Source organism: Embiotoca jacksoni, unplaced genomic scaffold (assembly GCF_022577435.1).
Source record: "Embiotoca jacksoni isolate LCO1_2020_lvr unplaced genomic scaffold, fEmbJac1.0.p SCAF_46, whole genome shotgun sequence".
In the NCBI taxonomy this organism is placed as follows: domain Eukaryota; kingdom Metazoa; phylum Chordata; class Actinopteri; family Embiotocidae; genus Embiotoca; species Embiotoca jacksoni.
In genome coordinates, this window is record NW_027185399.1 from 2,337,028 (window position 1) to 2,354,015 (window position 16,988).

Here is a 16,988-nt window from a genome sequence, read left to right on the forward strand (position 1 = left end):
GTTGACGATACTCATCCGGATATACTTTGGGAAACCTACAAACCTAAAGGATCACTGATGAATATCACTGATAGACAGCAGTATGTCTGTATTAATGAAGTCAGGCTCCACATCCGTAATACTTCGTCACGATGATAATCATTAAGTGGCTCATTCCTGGAGCTGAATATCTTATCCTGCAACTAAATAAAACATACGACTTACTTCTGGAGGACCACGTCTCTCCTCATCGTCCAGTTCTGTCTCTGGTTCTGGTTCTGCCTTCTCATTTGAGCCTCCTGCATCTTCTTCCTCTTCTTCGTCATCATCATCTTTCACACTGCACGTACATAAAGATTATGCAGAAACATTCAAGTGTGTTCTTCAGTTTGATCATAAGCATTAAATTTCAGGACATAAAATGAGGCAGAAATGATGTGAAATGATGAATCCGTTCAATAGAGTCAATAAAACATTATGGTTTAATGTTTGTCATTAATCATGAATCCACAACACAGCAGTTTGTTTAGTGAGTAGGAAAAACGTGAGTATTTACATCTACCGTCGCACACGTCACAGTTCCAATCCATGCTAACACAATAAAGACTTTTATATACAACAAAGACTCATTAGAATCATTATACAAAGGAATCCTGTCGCTGCCCGAATCATTGACGCAAAATACACACAAAAAACAACAAAACAAACCTGCTCAGCTGCCCTGAAATAATCTGTATAATTAGACAGAATGGACTCGTAGTGTTGTCCAGGTTTACAAACAGTTTTACATCAGAAAGTACAAGACAGTCACGATCTACATGTGTACAAGCTTTGCCCTTTATGACCTTCAGAAATACACAGAAACCAACGCGTCTCCTCTTTTTCATCCATGTACAAAAACAAACAAACAAACAAACAAACAAGTGTTCAGTGGTTTTAGTGGCGCTTCACGTCCTCTCCTCTGACATTCCCCAGAAAAAAAACATTTGATTATTAGGATACTTCTGCTTTTTTTTTTTTTTTTTTTTTTTTTTTTTTCTATGTTAAAAAGTACCAAACTTTAGCAAAGTTCAGGCAAATTGGCTGAAAAACAAACGAGGAGAAAAAGCTCACCGGGAATCAGATCATAAAGGAGGTTTGCATAGTTCATGCTCAACTGAAAGCTGTGATTCACTCACATTAATTTGAACACTTCAGATGACCGACTGTGACGTTTGTTTACACGAGGATTGAGAATAAAGTTTTATATACTTCAGACTTTCCATAAAATCACCGCAAACAGTTCCCTCTTATTTTCTGATCAAATATAAATCATTTTCCTGTAAAAAGTGTATTTGTCATTGCTGTTAGATCTTCGGAAATTTACACTTCAAACAGCGAGGAGTGATTTTTAAATGCTTAATTTGTCACCATCACTCATCTTCTGACGTAAAGGCAGCGAGCAAAACATTTAGTCCCGGATTTAAAAGACTCTTAAATTAAAAGGAACCAGTACATGTTGACATGAAGACAAACTAATTTCCTTCAGTGTTTTAGTGGAAAAATGTCCTTTCAAAGTGAATATTTGTTCATAATCAGATTCTAGAAATACTTTGAGAAGGACAGTGAGGGTTTGTGAATGACATCATGCTGAAACCAGCAAAATACTGAAAACCAGGAAACACTCACCGCCTGCAGAGCTTTGCTAAAATCCAACAACGTCCTGCTGGCAGCAGGAAACACACACAGGAAGCAACACACTGATGAGTCGAGCAGGCAGGAAGTGAAGGAGGACAAGACATCATATTCAAATCAAAAAGAAAAGAAAAATATGTTATTGATGATGAGTGAGACTGGTATCAGTCTCAATCACTCCCTCCACCATTTGGCTGTTTTGTGATTATTGTGATCAAAATACTTATTTTCTAAAATATTTTGATGTCATTTGCTGATTTTTTTTTTGTAGTAAAATTCAGGGAATTTTTCAGGGAATCTTTTGGGGAAAAAGATGTGATAAAGTGTCATGTAATTACTTCATAAGCATACTGCACGTCACAGAAATATTTAGTTTGTGTAGAACTGGTGGAACAACGGGGCTGAAAATAATATATACAAAACAAAGGCTAAATATTCTGTGAAAATAAGGGCTTCAAACGCTTTTTAAATAATAATAATTCAACAGTTGTTTTGTATCAGAATAATTTAACGTACAGTATTAATCATTCCCACATTTCCCACAAACCCCGTCACTTCCTGTTGTTGCGGTTAGCGAGCAGCAGTTTGTTTTGATGGTGAGAGGAGAAGGGGGCGGAGCCTCGATGACTCGAAATGACGAGTTATTTTTGTTAATGAAGCCAGTTTTCTTTGGAAAAGTTTACTTTGTGCCCAAATACCCGAAGCTGAACTTCTGCTGACGACATTTTTTGCGAAGAAATTGCAGGAATTTTTGCACAATTTCGAGCTGCCGGAAACATCGCGCGATTGTTTGAATTCATTATTTTGATTGCGAGATTGAAATTCCCTGCAGGGACTGAATCAGTTTTTTTTAAACAAAAATCCTTTTAAAAAGAGGTCGCTGTATTTGTTGAGGACTATTTTCTGCGGCGGATTGATCGTTACTAAATGAAAGTTTACGGCGTCTGTGGGACTGAATCATCCGGACTTCTTCTTTAACATCACGTCCTTTAAGAAGCTCTGAGACTTCAGGAAGAACAAAACTCAAACAAAGGTCACAGGTCATCGAAGCGTTGCGAACGGTCGGCGTGAGCAGCTAAGAGCTGTTCACAGATCAGTCTGGGAGTGAAGAGCGTGATTACAGGAGGACAGCGAGCTCGCAATCTCAGCTGGTGGCTAAAAGTCAAAAGTTCCACGTTTTTAAAACCAAAAATAAAACAAATCTAATAAACCCAAACACGTTGTCCTTCACAGCAGGTTGACACGTCAAATCAAAGCTTCCAGATTTAACCTCCTCGGTGATTTGAGTCGTCAGCGTGCAGTTACAGTTTGTCTCCAGTGATTCACCGCATGAACATGCAAATACAAAACCTGATTAAAAAAAGTGTACAATCAGTACAGTTCATCGCGTTCATAAAAAAAGGACAAAAAAGTGTATATTCATTATGGTTAATACGGTCTATAAACGCCATCCAAGTGATGCCTCGCACATATTTACAGCAAGAAGAACCAAAACCCTTTTTAGAAGCGTCAGCGGGATCATTTCCGTCTCGTCCAGCAGCTCACCGCCGGATCAGGAAGCCATTTTTCTTGCATATTTTCTACGTTCACCTTCGATCAAAAGTACAAGGATTAAATATAAATCATATTTATATACTTTCTATATACTGTATTACATTTATCTACATACTTTGATAGTTTTGTCGGAAAATATAAATACTTTGCAGCTCCGTCGAGCCCGTCCACGATGGAAATGGCTTCTTGCTCTGTTTGCATAAAAGAAAGACGTCCAGCGGCGGCTCGCTGACGGAGTAAAGTGATGATTCATGACGATTTATGATGATTTATGAAGATTTATGATGATTCATGACGATTTATGATGATTCATGACGATTTATGAAGATTTATGAAGATTTATGATGATTCATGACGATTTATGATGATTTATGATGATTTATGACGATTTATGATGATTTATGAAGATTTATGATGATTCATGACGATTCATGATGATTCATGAAGATTTATGATGATTTATGATGATTTATTTGTAGCTTTAAAAACCTTATTTGGCAGCTTGTTGTTCAAGGCTCACGTGGGAGAAATAATCCTCATTATTTACTTGGTTTTGGACTTTTGTTTACATCTAAATAATCCTAATCCTCAATCCAACCGTCTCTGCTGATAGACTATATCGTTTAATATTAATATATAAGTGCTAATATTATATCTCCTCTATGTTTTGGTGCTCTGTTGTTCTGTTAAAGTGCTGCTTGTCTTAGATTCTTCAGAGCGAGGTATCGACAGAAGAATGATGTTTGATTATCAATGAAAACAAATCAATAAGCAACGTGAGCTCTGTGCAGTTTCAGGATTTAGAAACGACGTCGTGACGGTGGTTTAGTGTCTGAATTCAGCGGATGCAGCGACACCACGCGGGTCTTTTGGTGAATTCTCCAGATGTTGAGGCCAAACATCTGGTCGGCTGAGGACGCAGCGAGCGGATCACTTCAACCTTTAACAGTCTGTCAGCTGCTCTCCACGTTGTCCACCACTCAGTTTCCGTTTGTCTCCTGCTTCTTTTTTCCTCCCTCTTGAGAAGAGTTGGTGTGAAGCCTCGGCTGCCGTCCTACTCCTCGCTGACTCCTCGCTGCCGTCCTACTCCTCGCTGACTCCTCGCTGCCGTCCTACTCCTCGCTGACTCCTCGCTGATGCCGTCCTACTCCTCGCTGACTCCTCGCTGATGCCGTCCTACTCCTCGCTGACGTCCTACTCCTCGCTGACGTCCTACTCCTCGCTGCCGTCCAACTCCTCGCTGCCGTCCTACTCCTCGCTGACGTCCTACTCCTCGCTGACGTCCTACTCCTCGCTGCCGTCCAACTCCTCGCTGCCGTCCTACTCCTCGCTGCCGTCCTACTCCTCGCTGCCGTCCTACTCCTCGCTGCCGTCCTACTCCTCGCTGACGCCGTCCTACTCCTCGCTGACGTCCTACTCCTCACTGACGTCGTCCTACTCCTCACTGACGTCCTACTCCTCGCTGACATCCAACTCCTCGCTGACATCCAACTCCTCGCTGACGTCCTACTCCTCGCTGCCGTCCTACTCCTCGCTGCCGTCCTACTCCTCGCTGCCGTCCTACTCCTCGCTGACGCCGTGCTCCCACGCCACTTTGGCCTGCTCGTCCTTGGTGGCTGCGATGATGGGCTGGGAGATCTTGCGTGGCATCGGCCGCGGCGCCGGAGGAGCATTGGGGGGGGGCGGACTGGGCGTCCTCCTCGGGGATGCAGCCCTCCCTGAGGTACGGTTTGGGGGGCAGGGCCGGGGGCTCGTGGAGGTGGTAGAGCGGCGGGTGGTGGGGGATGTAGTGCGGGTGGAAGTGGTGGTGGTAGTAGTGGTGCGGGGGGGTGCGACGGCCCGTCCTGCTGCTGCAACTGTGGAGCTCCGGCGGAGGCCGAACCCGGAGCCTGGGGCTGGATTTGACCACCGGCCTGGCCCGGGGCGACACCTCCCGGGGCGGAGTGGCTGCGGCAGGGCGGGGGTTTGACGCCGTCCAGGACGTCGGGCTCGGAGACGCTGTACCTGACGGGCTGGTAGAGCGAGTCGAGGTCTTCCTGGTCGGTGGTCCAGGCCTGGCTGCCGGGGGCCGACTCCAGGGTGTCTGTTCGGCTGGCGGGGGGGTCGGAGGAGGAGGCGGGGCCACCGAAGTTGCTCTCACTGAGGGAGGAGACTCCGGAGCTGGCGCTGCCTGACAGGGTGGAGCTACTGCCATCCAGGATGGACTGCGGACTGGTGGGCGAGGCAGGTATAGGGTGCAGGGGCGACTGGAGAGGACGAGACAGAGGGAGGACACAAACACGTTACAATAAACACGAAGTTCAGAGTTCCTGTTGAACGCAGCATAGCGACGCACAAGCAGCAAAAACAGAAACGTGGACATTGTTTTATATTTTCTCAGAATTTCTACGAGTCAGAGATCTACAAGGAGGAGATGTTCATCCGCTACGTAAATATTAAAACAATAAAAGCTGAATAAAACAGCACGTTTTTATCATAGAAGGTGAGCACGAAGAGGAAAATATGAAGTCTTTGTTGTGTGAAACCAAACCGTCCACGGGGAGACGAGGAGGACAGGAAGCAGGACAACACACATGGAGACACACAGCAGGAAGATGGTGTCAGGAAATCTCTCAGATTATGAACCTCAGCTGTGAACGAGATCGAAGATCAGAACAACGAAAAAAGATGAAACTGTATTTTGCTTTTTAGTCGTTGGGACGTTTCAATACAAACGACTCTTTTCTTGTGTTTAAAGTCACGCGGAGGCTCAGATGGAGACGAACAGCACGACGTCGTGACAGACAGACAGACAGCAAGGGTGAGGAGGAAGAGGAGGAGCAGGAGGAAGGTGAGGAGGAGGAGGAGGAGGAGGAGGAAGGTGAGGAGGAGGAGGAGGAGGAGGAGGAGGAGGAGGAGGAGGAGGGTGAGGAGGAGGAGGAGGAGGGTGAGGAGGAGGAGGAGGAGGAAGAGGAGGAGGAGGAGGAGGAGCAGGAGGAAGGTGAGGAGGAGGAGGAGGAAGGTGAGGAGGAGGAGGAGGAGGAAGAGGAGGAGGAGGAGGAGGAGGAGCAGGAGGAAGGTGAGGAGGAAGAGGAGGAGCAGGAGGAAGGTGAGGAGGAAGAGGAGGAGCAGGAGGAAGGTGAGGAGGAAGAGGAGGAGCAGGAGGAAGGTGAGGAGGAGGAGGAGGAGGAGGAGGAGGAGGAGGAGGAGGAGGGTGAGGAGGAGGAGGAGGAGGGTGAGGAGGAGGAGGAGGAGGAAGAGGAGGAGGAGGAGGAGGAGCAGGAGGAAGGTGAGGAGGAGGAGGAGGAAGGTGAGGAGGAGGAGGAGGAGGAAGAGGAGGAGGAGGAGGAGGAGGAGCAGGAGGAAGGTGAGGAGGAGGAGGAGGAGGAGGAGGAAGAGGAGGAGGAGGAGGAGGAGGAGCAGGAGGAAGGTGAGGAGGAGGAGGAGGAGGAGGAGGAAGAGGAGGAGGAGGAGGAGGAGGAGCAGGAGGAAGGTGAGGAGGAGGAGGAGGAGGAGGAGGAAGAGGAGGAGGAGGAGGAGGAGGAGCAGGAGGAAGGTGAGGAGGAGGAGGAGGAAGGTGAGGAGGAGGAGGAGGAGGAGGAGGGTGAGGAGGAGGAAGGTGAGGAGGAGAAGGAGGGTGAGGAGGAAGAGGGTGAGGAGGAGGAAGGTGAGGAGGGTGAGGAGGAGGAAGGTGAGGAGGAGGAGGGTGAGGAGGAGGAGGAAGAGGAGGAGCAGGAGGAAGGTGAGGAGGAGGAGGGTGAGGAGGAGGAAGGTGAGGAGGAGGAGGAAGAGGAGGACCAGGAGGAAGGTGAGGAGGAGGAGGGTGAGGAGGAGGAAGGTGAGGAGGAGGAGGAGGAGGGTGAGGAGGAGGAGGAGGGTGAGGAGGAGGAAGGTGAGGAGGAGGAGGAGGGCGAGGAGGAGGGTACCTTTCGTAAGGAGCGCGCGGGGAGAGCTGGAGGGAGGTCGCTGACCTGGTGGTGGAAAGCATCAAAGTGCATCGACAGGTGTTGTCCTACAGGGGGAGACACAGCAGGACTGACTGAGAGACGCTCGCACACACACACACACACACACACACACACACACACACACACACACACACACACACACACACACAACTCAGACCAGAAAGGAAGAAAGGAGGACAGCAAAGAAGAAGGGAGAAGAGAGGAGAGGAGGAAGAGGAGGAGAGAGATGAGGAAGAGGAGGTGGAGAAGTGTGAGGGGGGGGAGGTGACACCCATTAAAGGAGCAGTGTGTAGATCTGGTGCCATCTAGTGGTGAGGCGTCGCTTGCAGGAGAATCTACGGTGGAAGTGAATCTGTGGTTTGTCCCTTCTGGGCTGCTGTAGAAACATGGCGGCTCCCAGTGAGATATTAACAGCTCATTCTACGTCCAGCAATGAAAACATCAATTTAAAAATGAGATTCCCTTTCTGATGATAAATCTCCTGAATTCTTCAGACTGAACTTTTAAATTCCAGGTATTTTTTTGGAGTATTTTTTTGAGCTGTTCCACTTTTGAATGTTGAAAATGTTTCTTCATCACTGAAGGTCCATCGAGGGGAAATGATCTCCGGCTATAAACGCTGTGACGCGTCACATTGTTCCTGCTACGGACTCGTCCCGACACGTCAACATTAAATAAACAAATAAATACAAATAAATACGTAAAGGTCGAGAAAAGTGTAATAAAAGGTCCAATAACAAAAGCAGACAACAACAACAGGAACATTTCTGACAGGAAAATAAACAACAACATCCCAACACCTGCAAAATTACACAACAACAAAGCCCCCCTCCTCCCCCCCGAACAAACAAACACAAACATGCGCGCAGCGGACGCGTCGTACCATGCGGCAGGTTGCGCGGTGGGACGGGAGGCGCCATGACGCTGCCGACGTGGGCGGACAGGAAGGGGAGGGGCTCTCTGGTGCCGCTGTCCAGACTCCAGCTGCTCGGGGTGGTGAGGACTGGAGGGGAGGAAACGCAGGACGGTGAGGAAGACGAGCGGAGACGAAGAGGAGGAAGGAGAAGAAGTTCACGCCTACCTTTCTCGGCCACGGAGAGGTTGGGGTCGCTGCAGGGTTTACACGGACCGATCACCTGGTGGAACAACGCCCGCTGGAAGTTGGTTGGCTGAAAACGGAGACTTCAAGTTTATAAACCACATTAATGTGTTTCTTATACGTTTGTTTTTCTTCCGCCTGCTGTCAAGGTTCGCTTTTTATTTCGATCTTTTAGTTTCCTGTTTTACTTTGAAGTCACTCGCCTCCTGTGTCCTGGTCTACTTCACCTCCTGCCTGTCCCTCGCTGTCCTCCTCTCCCTGCTGTGTTTAGTCTGTTTTGGTGTTCGGTTTTATGATCCTGTTAGTTCTTCATTTCTTCAGTGAATGTTTTTTGGCCTCTTTAGTTCTTTTTCTGGATCCAGAACCATCTGATTTACTGAGTTTTGGAATTATATTTCTTTCTGAATTTGTACTGAAATATTCAGCTCCTCCAAACTATTAAAGCTTTTGTTTGCATGAAGGCTCGTGTTTCTGTTTCCATCTGTTTATCTGGGATCAGACTAAACAATATCACAGTAAGTGTGTCAGATTAAATCAAGGAGCCATGAATCCTTGCTGTGAGACTGACAACACTTCAAGTATTTCCAGAACCAATCGTCGGTCAGTTGAGTTCCTGTGTCGTCGGGGAGGAGGGGCAAGAAGCTGTCAATCATGACTAAAGGGAGGCAGTCTGCCGTGGCTGCGTACCTGCCCGTTCTCCGTGATGTTGGTGTACATGGCGCTGCTCGGCCTCTCTCTGTGCGGCGGCAGCAGCATCAGCATCTCTCGGTTGTGGCGGTATTTGTCCGGCAGAGACGGAGAACCGACTGCAGACGGACAGCAAACGTCGTGTGACTCAACGTGTCGGGAACACAAACCCTCCTCAGCAAACACTTTCCCATGATGCCGTGGTTTCACACTCTATCCTCACTGCTCACCTCTGATGGTGGAGGGGGCGGAGTTCATCATCTGAGAGGGCGCGGAGTGGGTGGAGCTAAGACTGGAGGAGGACGGACTCGCCTGCAGAGACAAAATTATCATATAAAGTCATTATTTTAATATCTTTTATTTTGAAATCTCAGCAACTTTATAACCAAGACTTGGTAATAAGAGCTTTCACCAACAAAACCAATGAGTTCCATTTCAGGGAGCACCTGAGTCACCTGAATCACCTGAATCACCTGAATCACCTGAATCACCTGAATCACCTGAGTCACCTGAGTTACCTGAATCACCCGAGTCACCTGAGTTACCTGAATCACCTGAGTCACCTGAGTCACCTGAGTCACCTGAGTTACCTGAATCACCCGAGTCACCTGAGTCACCTGAATCACCTGAATCACCTGAATCACCTGAATCACCTGAGTCACCTGAGTTACCTGAATCACCCGAGTCACCTGAGTCACCTGAATCACCTGAATCACCTGAGTCACCTGAATCACCTGAATCACCTGAGTTACCTGAATCACCTGAATCACCTGAATCACCTGAATCACCTGAATCACCTGAGTCACCTGAGTTACCTGAATCACCCGAGTCACCTGAGTCACCTGAATCACCTGAATCACCTGAGTTACCTGAATCACCTGAGTCACCTGAGTCACCTGAGTCACCTGAATCACCTGAATCACCTGAGTCACCTGAGTTACCTGAATCACCCGAGTCACCTGAGTCACCTGAATCACCTGAATCACCTGAGTCACCTGAATCACCTGAGTCACCTGAGCAGCTTCCTGCATCAGTTTCTATGGATTTCATTCTACAGTAAATAACAGATTCAATCTAGTTATATATTTATGTGTTTCTTTTATTTCAGAGGTTCTTTTGGGCCTAAAATCCCTCGTGTTGTGTTGGAGTGTTTGTTCTTCAAATTTGTTGAAGCCTCAACGATGACACTAAAAAAATTCTGATATATTCTGACAAAACAAAATGTTAGAAAAATGAATAATACGAACAGCACATGAGCGTTAGCTGGAAAAAGAGAGAACAGCGTAACTCTTGGTACATACGATGTAACTTTACATCCCTGTAACGCTCAGATTACTTTCTACCTGCACAGAGTTCATAGTCATTACACAGCTGGTATTTCCTGTTTCCTGTAGTTTCCGTCCTCTGGTGTCCTCCACTGACCTGCATGCGGTAGAAGTCCTCCGGATGCTCCACCACCATCCCGTCAGCCAGGATCAGCAGGTTGCCCACGTTCCCCGTCTCGCTGGAGGTGTGAGAGGAGAGAGAGGAGGAGGAGTTGCGAACGGGAGTCAAAACGGCAATGGGGCTGGGAGGAGGGAAAACCAAGGGAACAGAGAGGAGAGGGACAGGAGAGGAGGTGAAGAGGAGGACGGAGGAGGTGGGACAGGAAGGGGGGAAGACGTGCAGAGAAAAAACAAAAACCAGGAAGAACGCAAAAATAACATCCAGAACGTGCAGGAGGTGAGAAATGAGAGTGAACGTGGAGGAGGAAGGAGAGACAGAGAGAGAAGAAGAAGAAGAAGATGGCAGACTTTCAGAAAAGTGCGATGAAGAATCCGGAGACGACGACATCACGGATCGTTAATGAGAAACACGTGGAGGCGGAGCCAGTGGGGGGAAGAAGAAGAAGATGTGTTGGTGACATCGTGTTTGTCTGGATGGATGAGTGACAGGCTGGTGTGTGTGTGTGTGTGTGTGTGTGTGTGTGTGTGTGTGTGTGTGTGTGTGTGTGTGTGTGTCTGTGTGTGTTGTGCTGACCTGTGCCGGTGCATGAGCTTGAAGCTCTCGGGGCTCATGGGGCTGTGAGAGGCCAGGATCCCTCGGGGAGCGTTGGCCTTGTCTAAACCAGGCAGACCCTGCAACGCCACATAGAAGCACTGCTCTGAATATTCACACTGCCCACACACACACACACACACACACACTCACACACACACACTCACACACACACACACACACACACACACACACACACACACACACACTCACACACTCACACACACACACACACACACACACACACGCACACACACACACACACACACTCACACACACACACTCACACACACACACACACTCACACACACACACACACACACAGATCTCCTGCACTCACATGGCAGAGGCTGCTCCGCATCATCTGGAACTGGTCTATCAGCTTCTTGTGCAGGGGACGCATTTCTGGGTGCACCAGCTTCTCGTGCACGGCGAGGCCGACTCCGAGGATGTGAACCTGCGGGAGAATAAGGTCAGCGTGGTAACGGAGGGAGGTGACTTCTCCTAAAGGGGGAAGGATGAGTCACCTGCTCCTGCATCAGGTCTTTGAGCTGCGTGATCTTCTCCGTGTCTTCGGGGTGGCTGGTGATGTACTCCTTATCGAAGAAAGCCTGGAGCCCGACAAACACAACCAACACGGGATTACATCTTTTCTATTTCTATTTAGAACAGAACATGTTGACATGATGTTCCTATTTTAACAAGGGTGAAAAGAATAAAGTAAAATAACTAAGTACACAAAGTGTAAATAATACATGGAAGAAAAAAGAAAAATTTACAATAAAACAACATGGTAAATCAGCCGTCATCCATTTTCTCCTGAGAGTTTTTCTGACTTGCTATCAGCTGAATATTAAACATAAATCTGTTTTCAGGACTTTTAGGTCTCTTATCTGGATACGATGACTCAAAACTGAATGTAGTTGTTGTTTTTAAAACCTTTTCCATGATAGTTGTGATTATTTCTTTTTTATGATTACAGGAGTGAAAGCAGCTCGTTGGTGGTGATTCAACTTTTCTTCACCAGGAAACGATTTTATTTCAGAAACTCTGCTGACGTTTTAAAAAAAAAACCCTGACGAGATCCTTCCACCCAAAGTCTGTCCAGGAAAGAGCAGATGTTCTTTCAGCTCATTTAGTCTTCATTTCTTTAATGACTCCGTGATTAATAACAACCTGTCGGTCTGCTGCGTTCCAACACACACCAAAGAGAATTCAGGACTTTTATTGCCGAGGGTGGATCCATACTTCAGAGTCTGCTGGTGATGAAGGAGATAAATCTGTTTTGTTTTGTGTGTCTGACCTCTTGGTATCTGGCGATGCCTCCGTTGACGGCGGCGTCGATGACCCCGTTGAGCGTCATGCTGAGCAGGTTGATGTTGCCGTGCAGCTGCTTGTGTTGATATTGGCTGATCAGCGTCCGCAGCTCCTGGTTCTTGTTCTCCACCACCGAGATGGCGTTCTCCAACGGGCTCACCTCCACCTGCCGGCCGGGAGGGCACAGGTGAGGGTTTTACAGGCTTTTATTAAATTAGTCAAATATAAATGTCTTTCCTTCCCTCACCAGCTCTCTCTTCTCCACCTCGAACCAGCGTGAGATGCCCGGCAGCGGGTGGGTGAGGATCAGAGTCGTCCTCTCGATCCAGAGACTCTGAAACCGGCGACAGCAAACGAAAGAGGTGCATGAAGCGTTTAAACATCCGTTCATCAGACCCACGTTGATTTTTAATATTGTTTTATTATCATATTTAATAACTGCCTTCATAGTTTAAGCTGGAGTTATGCTTCAGTCTGCAGCAGGAGCGCCGTAACGACGGTTTACCTTGAACTCGTTGTCGCGGTCTTTGGGTCCTTTGTGGAACGGCCGGTCGTACCGGAAGCGCCGCACGTTGTTCACCCGGTAGAAGCTCTTGATGCGGTCCGGGACCCGGTCCATCTGGAGGACGCCCACGCTGTCCGGTACCGGCGTCACCGCGTAGATCTGGAGGTCTGAGGAGGACGGGGGTCAAAGGTCAAACTGAACACACGGACGACACACACACACACACACACACACACACACACACACACACACACACACACACACACACACACACACACACACACAGACTTGGAGGATACACTGCGCGTCACACTGCAGGATGGCCTCGTCGGGTTGGTTGGGGTGCTGCATCGCGATGGCTTGTGGGAATTCTCCCAGCATCCTTTGCTGGAAGGCCTCTAACCTTTCGTAGTCATGGCCACGGCAGACGAACTCTTTGTTCTGGTGGGAATGAATCAAAAATAAAAGGCAGAAATCATCTTGTTAATGACAAATTACACTTTTTAGACAGATTATTTGAAGCGGTCACTGACTCGGAGGAAGAAGGGGAACTTCCTGCCGTAGAATCCAACCCTGAAGAACTCGGGCTCCAGACGCTGCTGCTCCATGATGTTGTCGTAATACGCCGCCTCCATTTTCTACAAGGAGAAGTCGTATTTATAGAGTTTGAGCCAATTTATAGAATACAACAGGAGGATAATCACTGATGATGATGATAATAATAATAATAATAATAATAATAATAATAATAATAATAATAATAATAATAATCACTGGTAAAAAAATAGAAAGCAGAGTTTGTTGCTCACCCGAATCCAGCTGAGACTCTGGTAGTCGTAGAGAGATTCATACTGAAAGGCCAACTCTCTGCACAGAGGAATACCGTACTCCCAACACTACACACACACACACACACACACACACTTCTTTATTGTGGTTTCAAATTAAAAACTATGCTGACAACTATATGTTTGTCATTTTTAAAGCAGAAGTTACAAATATTTTCTGTTTTCTGCTTCTTGAATCTGAGAATTGAATGTTTTTTTTGTGGTTGGATGTAAAAGTATCTTGAAGCTTGTTTTGTCCTGAGTGTGACGGCTCACCTTCCCCTTGTTGAAGTAGTGGATGACTTTGCGGCAGAGCCCCTCCTTGCGGTGCCACTCGGTCTGAGCGGGATAATGCAGGAAGTCTTTGAGCGGTCGTTCGTCCCAGTGCAGCAGCTCCCAGTACAACAGCAGCGTGAACGCCGCCTCTGTGGACAAACAGCAGCAGGACGTCAGTCCGGCGTCCTTCAGGTGTGCGTGGACATGACGGACGTCCCCGCGGGAGCGTCGTTGTGACCGAGCGTACCGGTGTAGTTCTCAGCCTGCAGATGCATGTCGCACAGTTTGTGGATGTAGCGGATGTACATCTCCTCCTTGTTGATCTCGGACTTGTAGAAATTCTGAGACGATACAAAGCAATCAATGTCCACGTTTAAAAAATCTAAAACTTCCCGTTGTTGTGAAAAGTTTCAGAGTAAGATATCAATACGAGGCGTCATCAATGAGTTCAGAGACCGTTCCCGTTGAACGCAGCGCAGCGATGCACCCGCAGCAGCAGGAAGCAACGACCTTCGTCGAGCAGAGAAACTCTCCAACACGCAAGAGACGACGGTCTGAAGACTTCCTGATGAAGGTCGCTGCTTCCTGCTGCTGCGGGTGCATCGCTGCGCTGCGTTCAACGGGAACGGTCTCTGAACTGTTTGATGGAATGACGTCACGTCTTACCAGCAGATTAACAGTGCAGCCGATCTTCTTGTTTTCCGTCTCGTCTCCCTTCATGCAGTCGCTGGAGAAAAATAATAAAATAATAAACATCATATTAAAAAGTCCACTTCACCTCCTAATGAGCCCGGCTTCTCTACGTCGTTGGCGCCGGAGTTTACCGGTAATCCAGCAGTCGCTCCATCAGCCGGGTGACGGAGGTGACGAAGGAGATCCCCGTCTCCCTCCACGTCTCCTGCTCGATCTTCTCCAGCAGACTTCAAAGAAAACGTGCAAAAATGAGATGATGTCACCTCCAATTATCTGACAAGACAGCGCCGGTGTCGTTAAATAACTTCTTTACATAGTGGTGACAGTTTTACACCTTTACAGTTCTTTAGTGAACGAACTAAACTAGAACTTTACATGACAAACACGTGTTCCTGCTCTCGACTCTGATTGGTCTGTAGTTGCTGCGTGCTGACCTCGGCGTGTTGTCAATTCAGCTCGGAACGTTTTACAGATTTAATGAAGAAAAAAGAATGAACAGATTGATTTTGTTGCCACTATATTATTATAATTATTATTATTATTATCATTATTATTAATATTATTATCATTGTTATTATTATTATTATTATTATCATTATTATTATCATCATCATTATTATTATGATCATTATTAATATTATTATATTATCATTATTATTATTATCATCATTATTATTATTATGATCATTATTATTATTATTATTATCATCATTATTATCATCATTATTATCATCATTATTATTATTATCATCATTATTATTATTAATATTGATATTATTATTATTATTATTATCATTATTATTATTAATAATAATATTATTATTATAGTGTTACAACAGGGACTTTTGGTCCTCTCAGAAAATAAGCACCAAATTACAGTTAAATGCTCGGGATTCTCTCCTGGTTCTTCTTCTTCTTCTTCTATTATTTAACGAGTGACGATAACCGGCCTCAACTTCCTGTAATTAGTTGGAAAGTCTGAAATGATGTTTCAGTTTGATCCGACCCACCGAGATCACCTCTTTTGGTCGGATCAAGTTTTGGTCCTTTGGTCCGGACCGAGATCTGAGACTCTTCATAATACCTGATATTTTGGTTCAGGACAAAAGCAGCCTGAAACTTTTTTAAACTTTTTTTTTTAATGTCAAAGTCTTCAAGAAAATAGCTAGTTTTAGTATTACTAGTTTTAGTATTACTAGTTTTAGTATTACTAGTTTTAGGATTCCCTGGACTGAAAAATGTTCAATTAAAGCACAAATAAGTTATTTAACAGGAGAAATGGGAGTCTGTCTGCATGTGATTGACGGACGCTGGGTTGCAGGTTTTCTATAGTGGGGAGATAAAGAGGCAGAGTGGCGGGGGGCGAGCGAACCCATGGGCAGCCTGTGTGGTGGTCGTACCTCGGGTAGGGCCCAAACAGCTGGGTTCTAGTCCCGCAGCAAAGCAGACACGAGAGCAGCGTTAGAGCAGAGAAACGGAGAGTTAATGAGTTATCAGAGAGAGAGAGAGACACGACAGCAGGATTCACGCCGGTTTAAGAGTCGAGTGTTTGAAAAGTGTGAAGAAGAATCGTGTCGGAGTTCCTCACAGCAGACCGAAGAGCTCCCGGTAGTTCTCGTCACCTTTCCCTTCAGAAACCAAACTGTCCAGCTTGTCGATGAGCTCCGCCTCCACCTGCAATCACACACACACACACACACACACACACACACACACAACCTGACTTCCTCTGGTTGAAGGTGTGTGTGTGAGTGTGTGTGTGTGTGTGTGTGTGTGTGTGAGTGTGTGTGTGTGTGTGTGTGTGTGTGTGTGTGTGTGTGTGTGTGAGTGTGTGTGTGTGAGTGTGTGTGTGAGTGTGTGTGTGTGTGTGTGTGTGTGTGTGTGAGTGTGAGTGAGTGTGTGTGTGTGTGTGTGTGTGTGTGTGTGTGTGTGTGTGTGTGTGTGTGTGAGTGAGTGTGTGTGTGTGTGTGTGTGAGTGTGTGTGTGTGAGTGTGTGTGTGTGAGTGTGTGTGTGTGTGTGTGTGTGTGTGTGTGTGTGTGTGTGCTCGTACCTGTTTGAAGTTCCCGTTCTTGCGCTGCTCCCAGTCCATCATGTCGTGGAAGATGGGGATCATGATGTTGCGAACCTCCACCTGAGGGACGAGCGTGACGCCGAGGAACGGGCCGATCATCCCGGGGATGAAGTGGATCTTATTCTCACCTGCAACCGGCAGAAACGTTTCAAACTGTCAAACACGTCATCCATCAAAACCGCATCAGAGAAGAAGAGTTCGTACAGAGAAAGTACGATTAGCCCCAAAAATGATTCTATTTGATTTGATTACAGACAACAGATATAATAAATACACAACAGCGACGTAGCATAATGTGATTCTGTCATGTTTATATTTGAA

The 16,988-nt window shown here is 46.7% G+C and overlaps 1 protein-coding gene across 7 annotated transcripts in view; it reads right to left on the reverse strand.

Moving 5' to 3' along the window:
• Positions 1 to 443: 443 nt before the first annotated feature.
• The window catches only part of LOC138210414 (dedicator of cytokinesis protein 3-like), a 116,195-nt gene continuing 99,650 nt past the window's right edge, over positions 444 to 16,988 (reverse strand). For 3 of the 7 annotated variants that reach the window (XM_069169552.1, XM_069169547.1, XM_069169553.1), the window contains 23 exons: positions 16,647 to 16,795; positions 16,184 to 16,269; positions 15,996 to 16,022; positions 14,727 to 14,822; positions 14,569 to 14,629; positions 14,150 to 14,243; positions 13,903 to 14,051; positions 13,609 to 13,695; positions 13,333 to 13,437; positions 13,099 to 13,240; positions 12,800 to 12,966; positions 12,542 to 12,628; positions 12,281 to 12,460; positions 11,505 to 11,588; positions 11,318 to 11,434; positions 10,960 to 11,078; positions 10,363 to 10,444; positions 9,171 to 9,252; positions 8,941 to 9,059; positions 8,236 to 8,323; positions 8,038 to 8,157; positions 7,113 to 7,225; positions 444 to 5,453 (listed from right to left, as the gene is read on the reverse strand). In XM_069169552.1, the coding sequence (XP_069025653.1) occupies positions 4,320 to 5,453; positions 7,113 to 7,225; positions 8,038 to 8,157; positions 8,236 to 8,323; positions 8,941 to 9,059; positions 9,171 to 9,252; positions 10,363 to 10,444; positions 10,960 to 11,078; positions 11,318 to 11,434; positions 11,505 to 11,588; positions 12,281 to 12,460; positions 12,542 to 12,628; positions 12,800 to 12,966; positions 13,099 to 13,240; positions 13,333 to 13,437; positions 13,609 to 13,695; positions 13,903 to 14,051; positions 14,150 to 14,243; positions 14,569 to 14,629; positions 14,727 to 14,822; positions 15,996 to 16,022; positions 16,184 to 16,269; positions 16,647 to 16,795 (3,488 nt within the window). In that variant the 3' untranslated portion in view covers positions 444 to 4,319. The remainder of the gene's footprint in view (positions 5,454 to 7,112; positions 7,226 to 8,037; positions 8,158 to 8,235; positions 8,324 to 8,940; positions 9,060 to 9,170; positions 9,253 to 10,362; positions 10,445 to 10,959; positions 11,079 to 11,317; positions 11,435 to 11,504; positions 11,589 to 12,280; positions 12,461 to 12,541; positions 12,629 to 12,799; positions 12,967 to 13,098; positions 13,241 to 13,332; positions 13,438 to 13,608; positions 13,696 to 13,902; positions 14,052 to 14,149; positions 14,244 to 14,568; positions 14,630 to 14,726; positions 14,823 to 15,995; positions 16,023 to 16,183; positions 16,270 to 16,646; positions 16,796 to 16,988) is intronic. The other 4 variants (XM_069169548.1, XM_069169549.1, XM_069169551.1 and 1 more) reach the window with 4 other exon arrangements.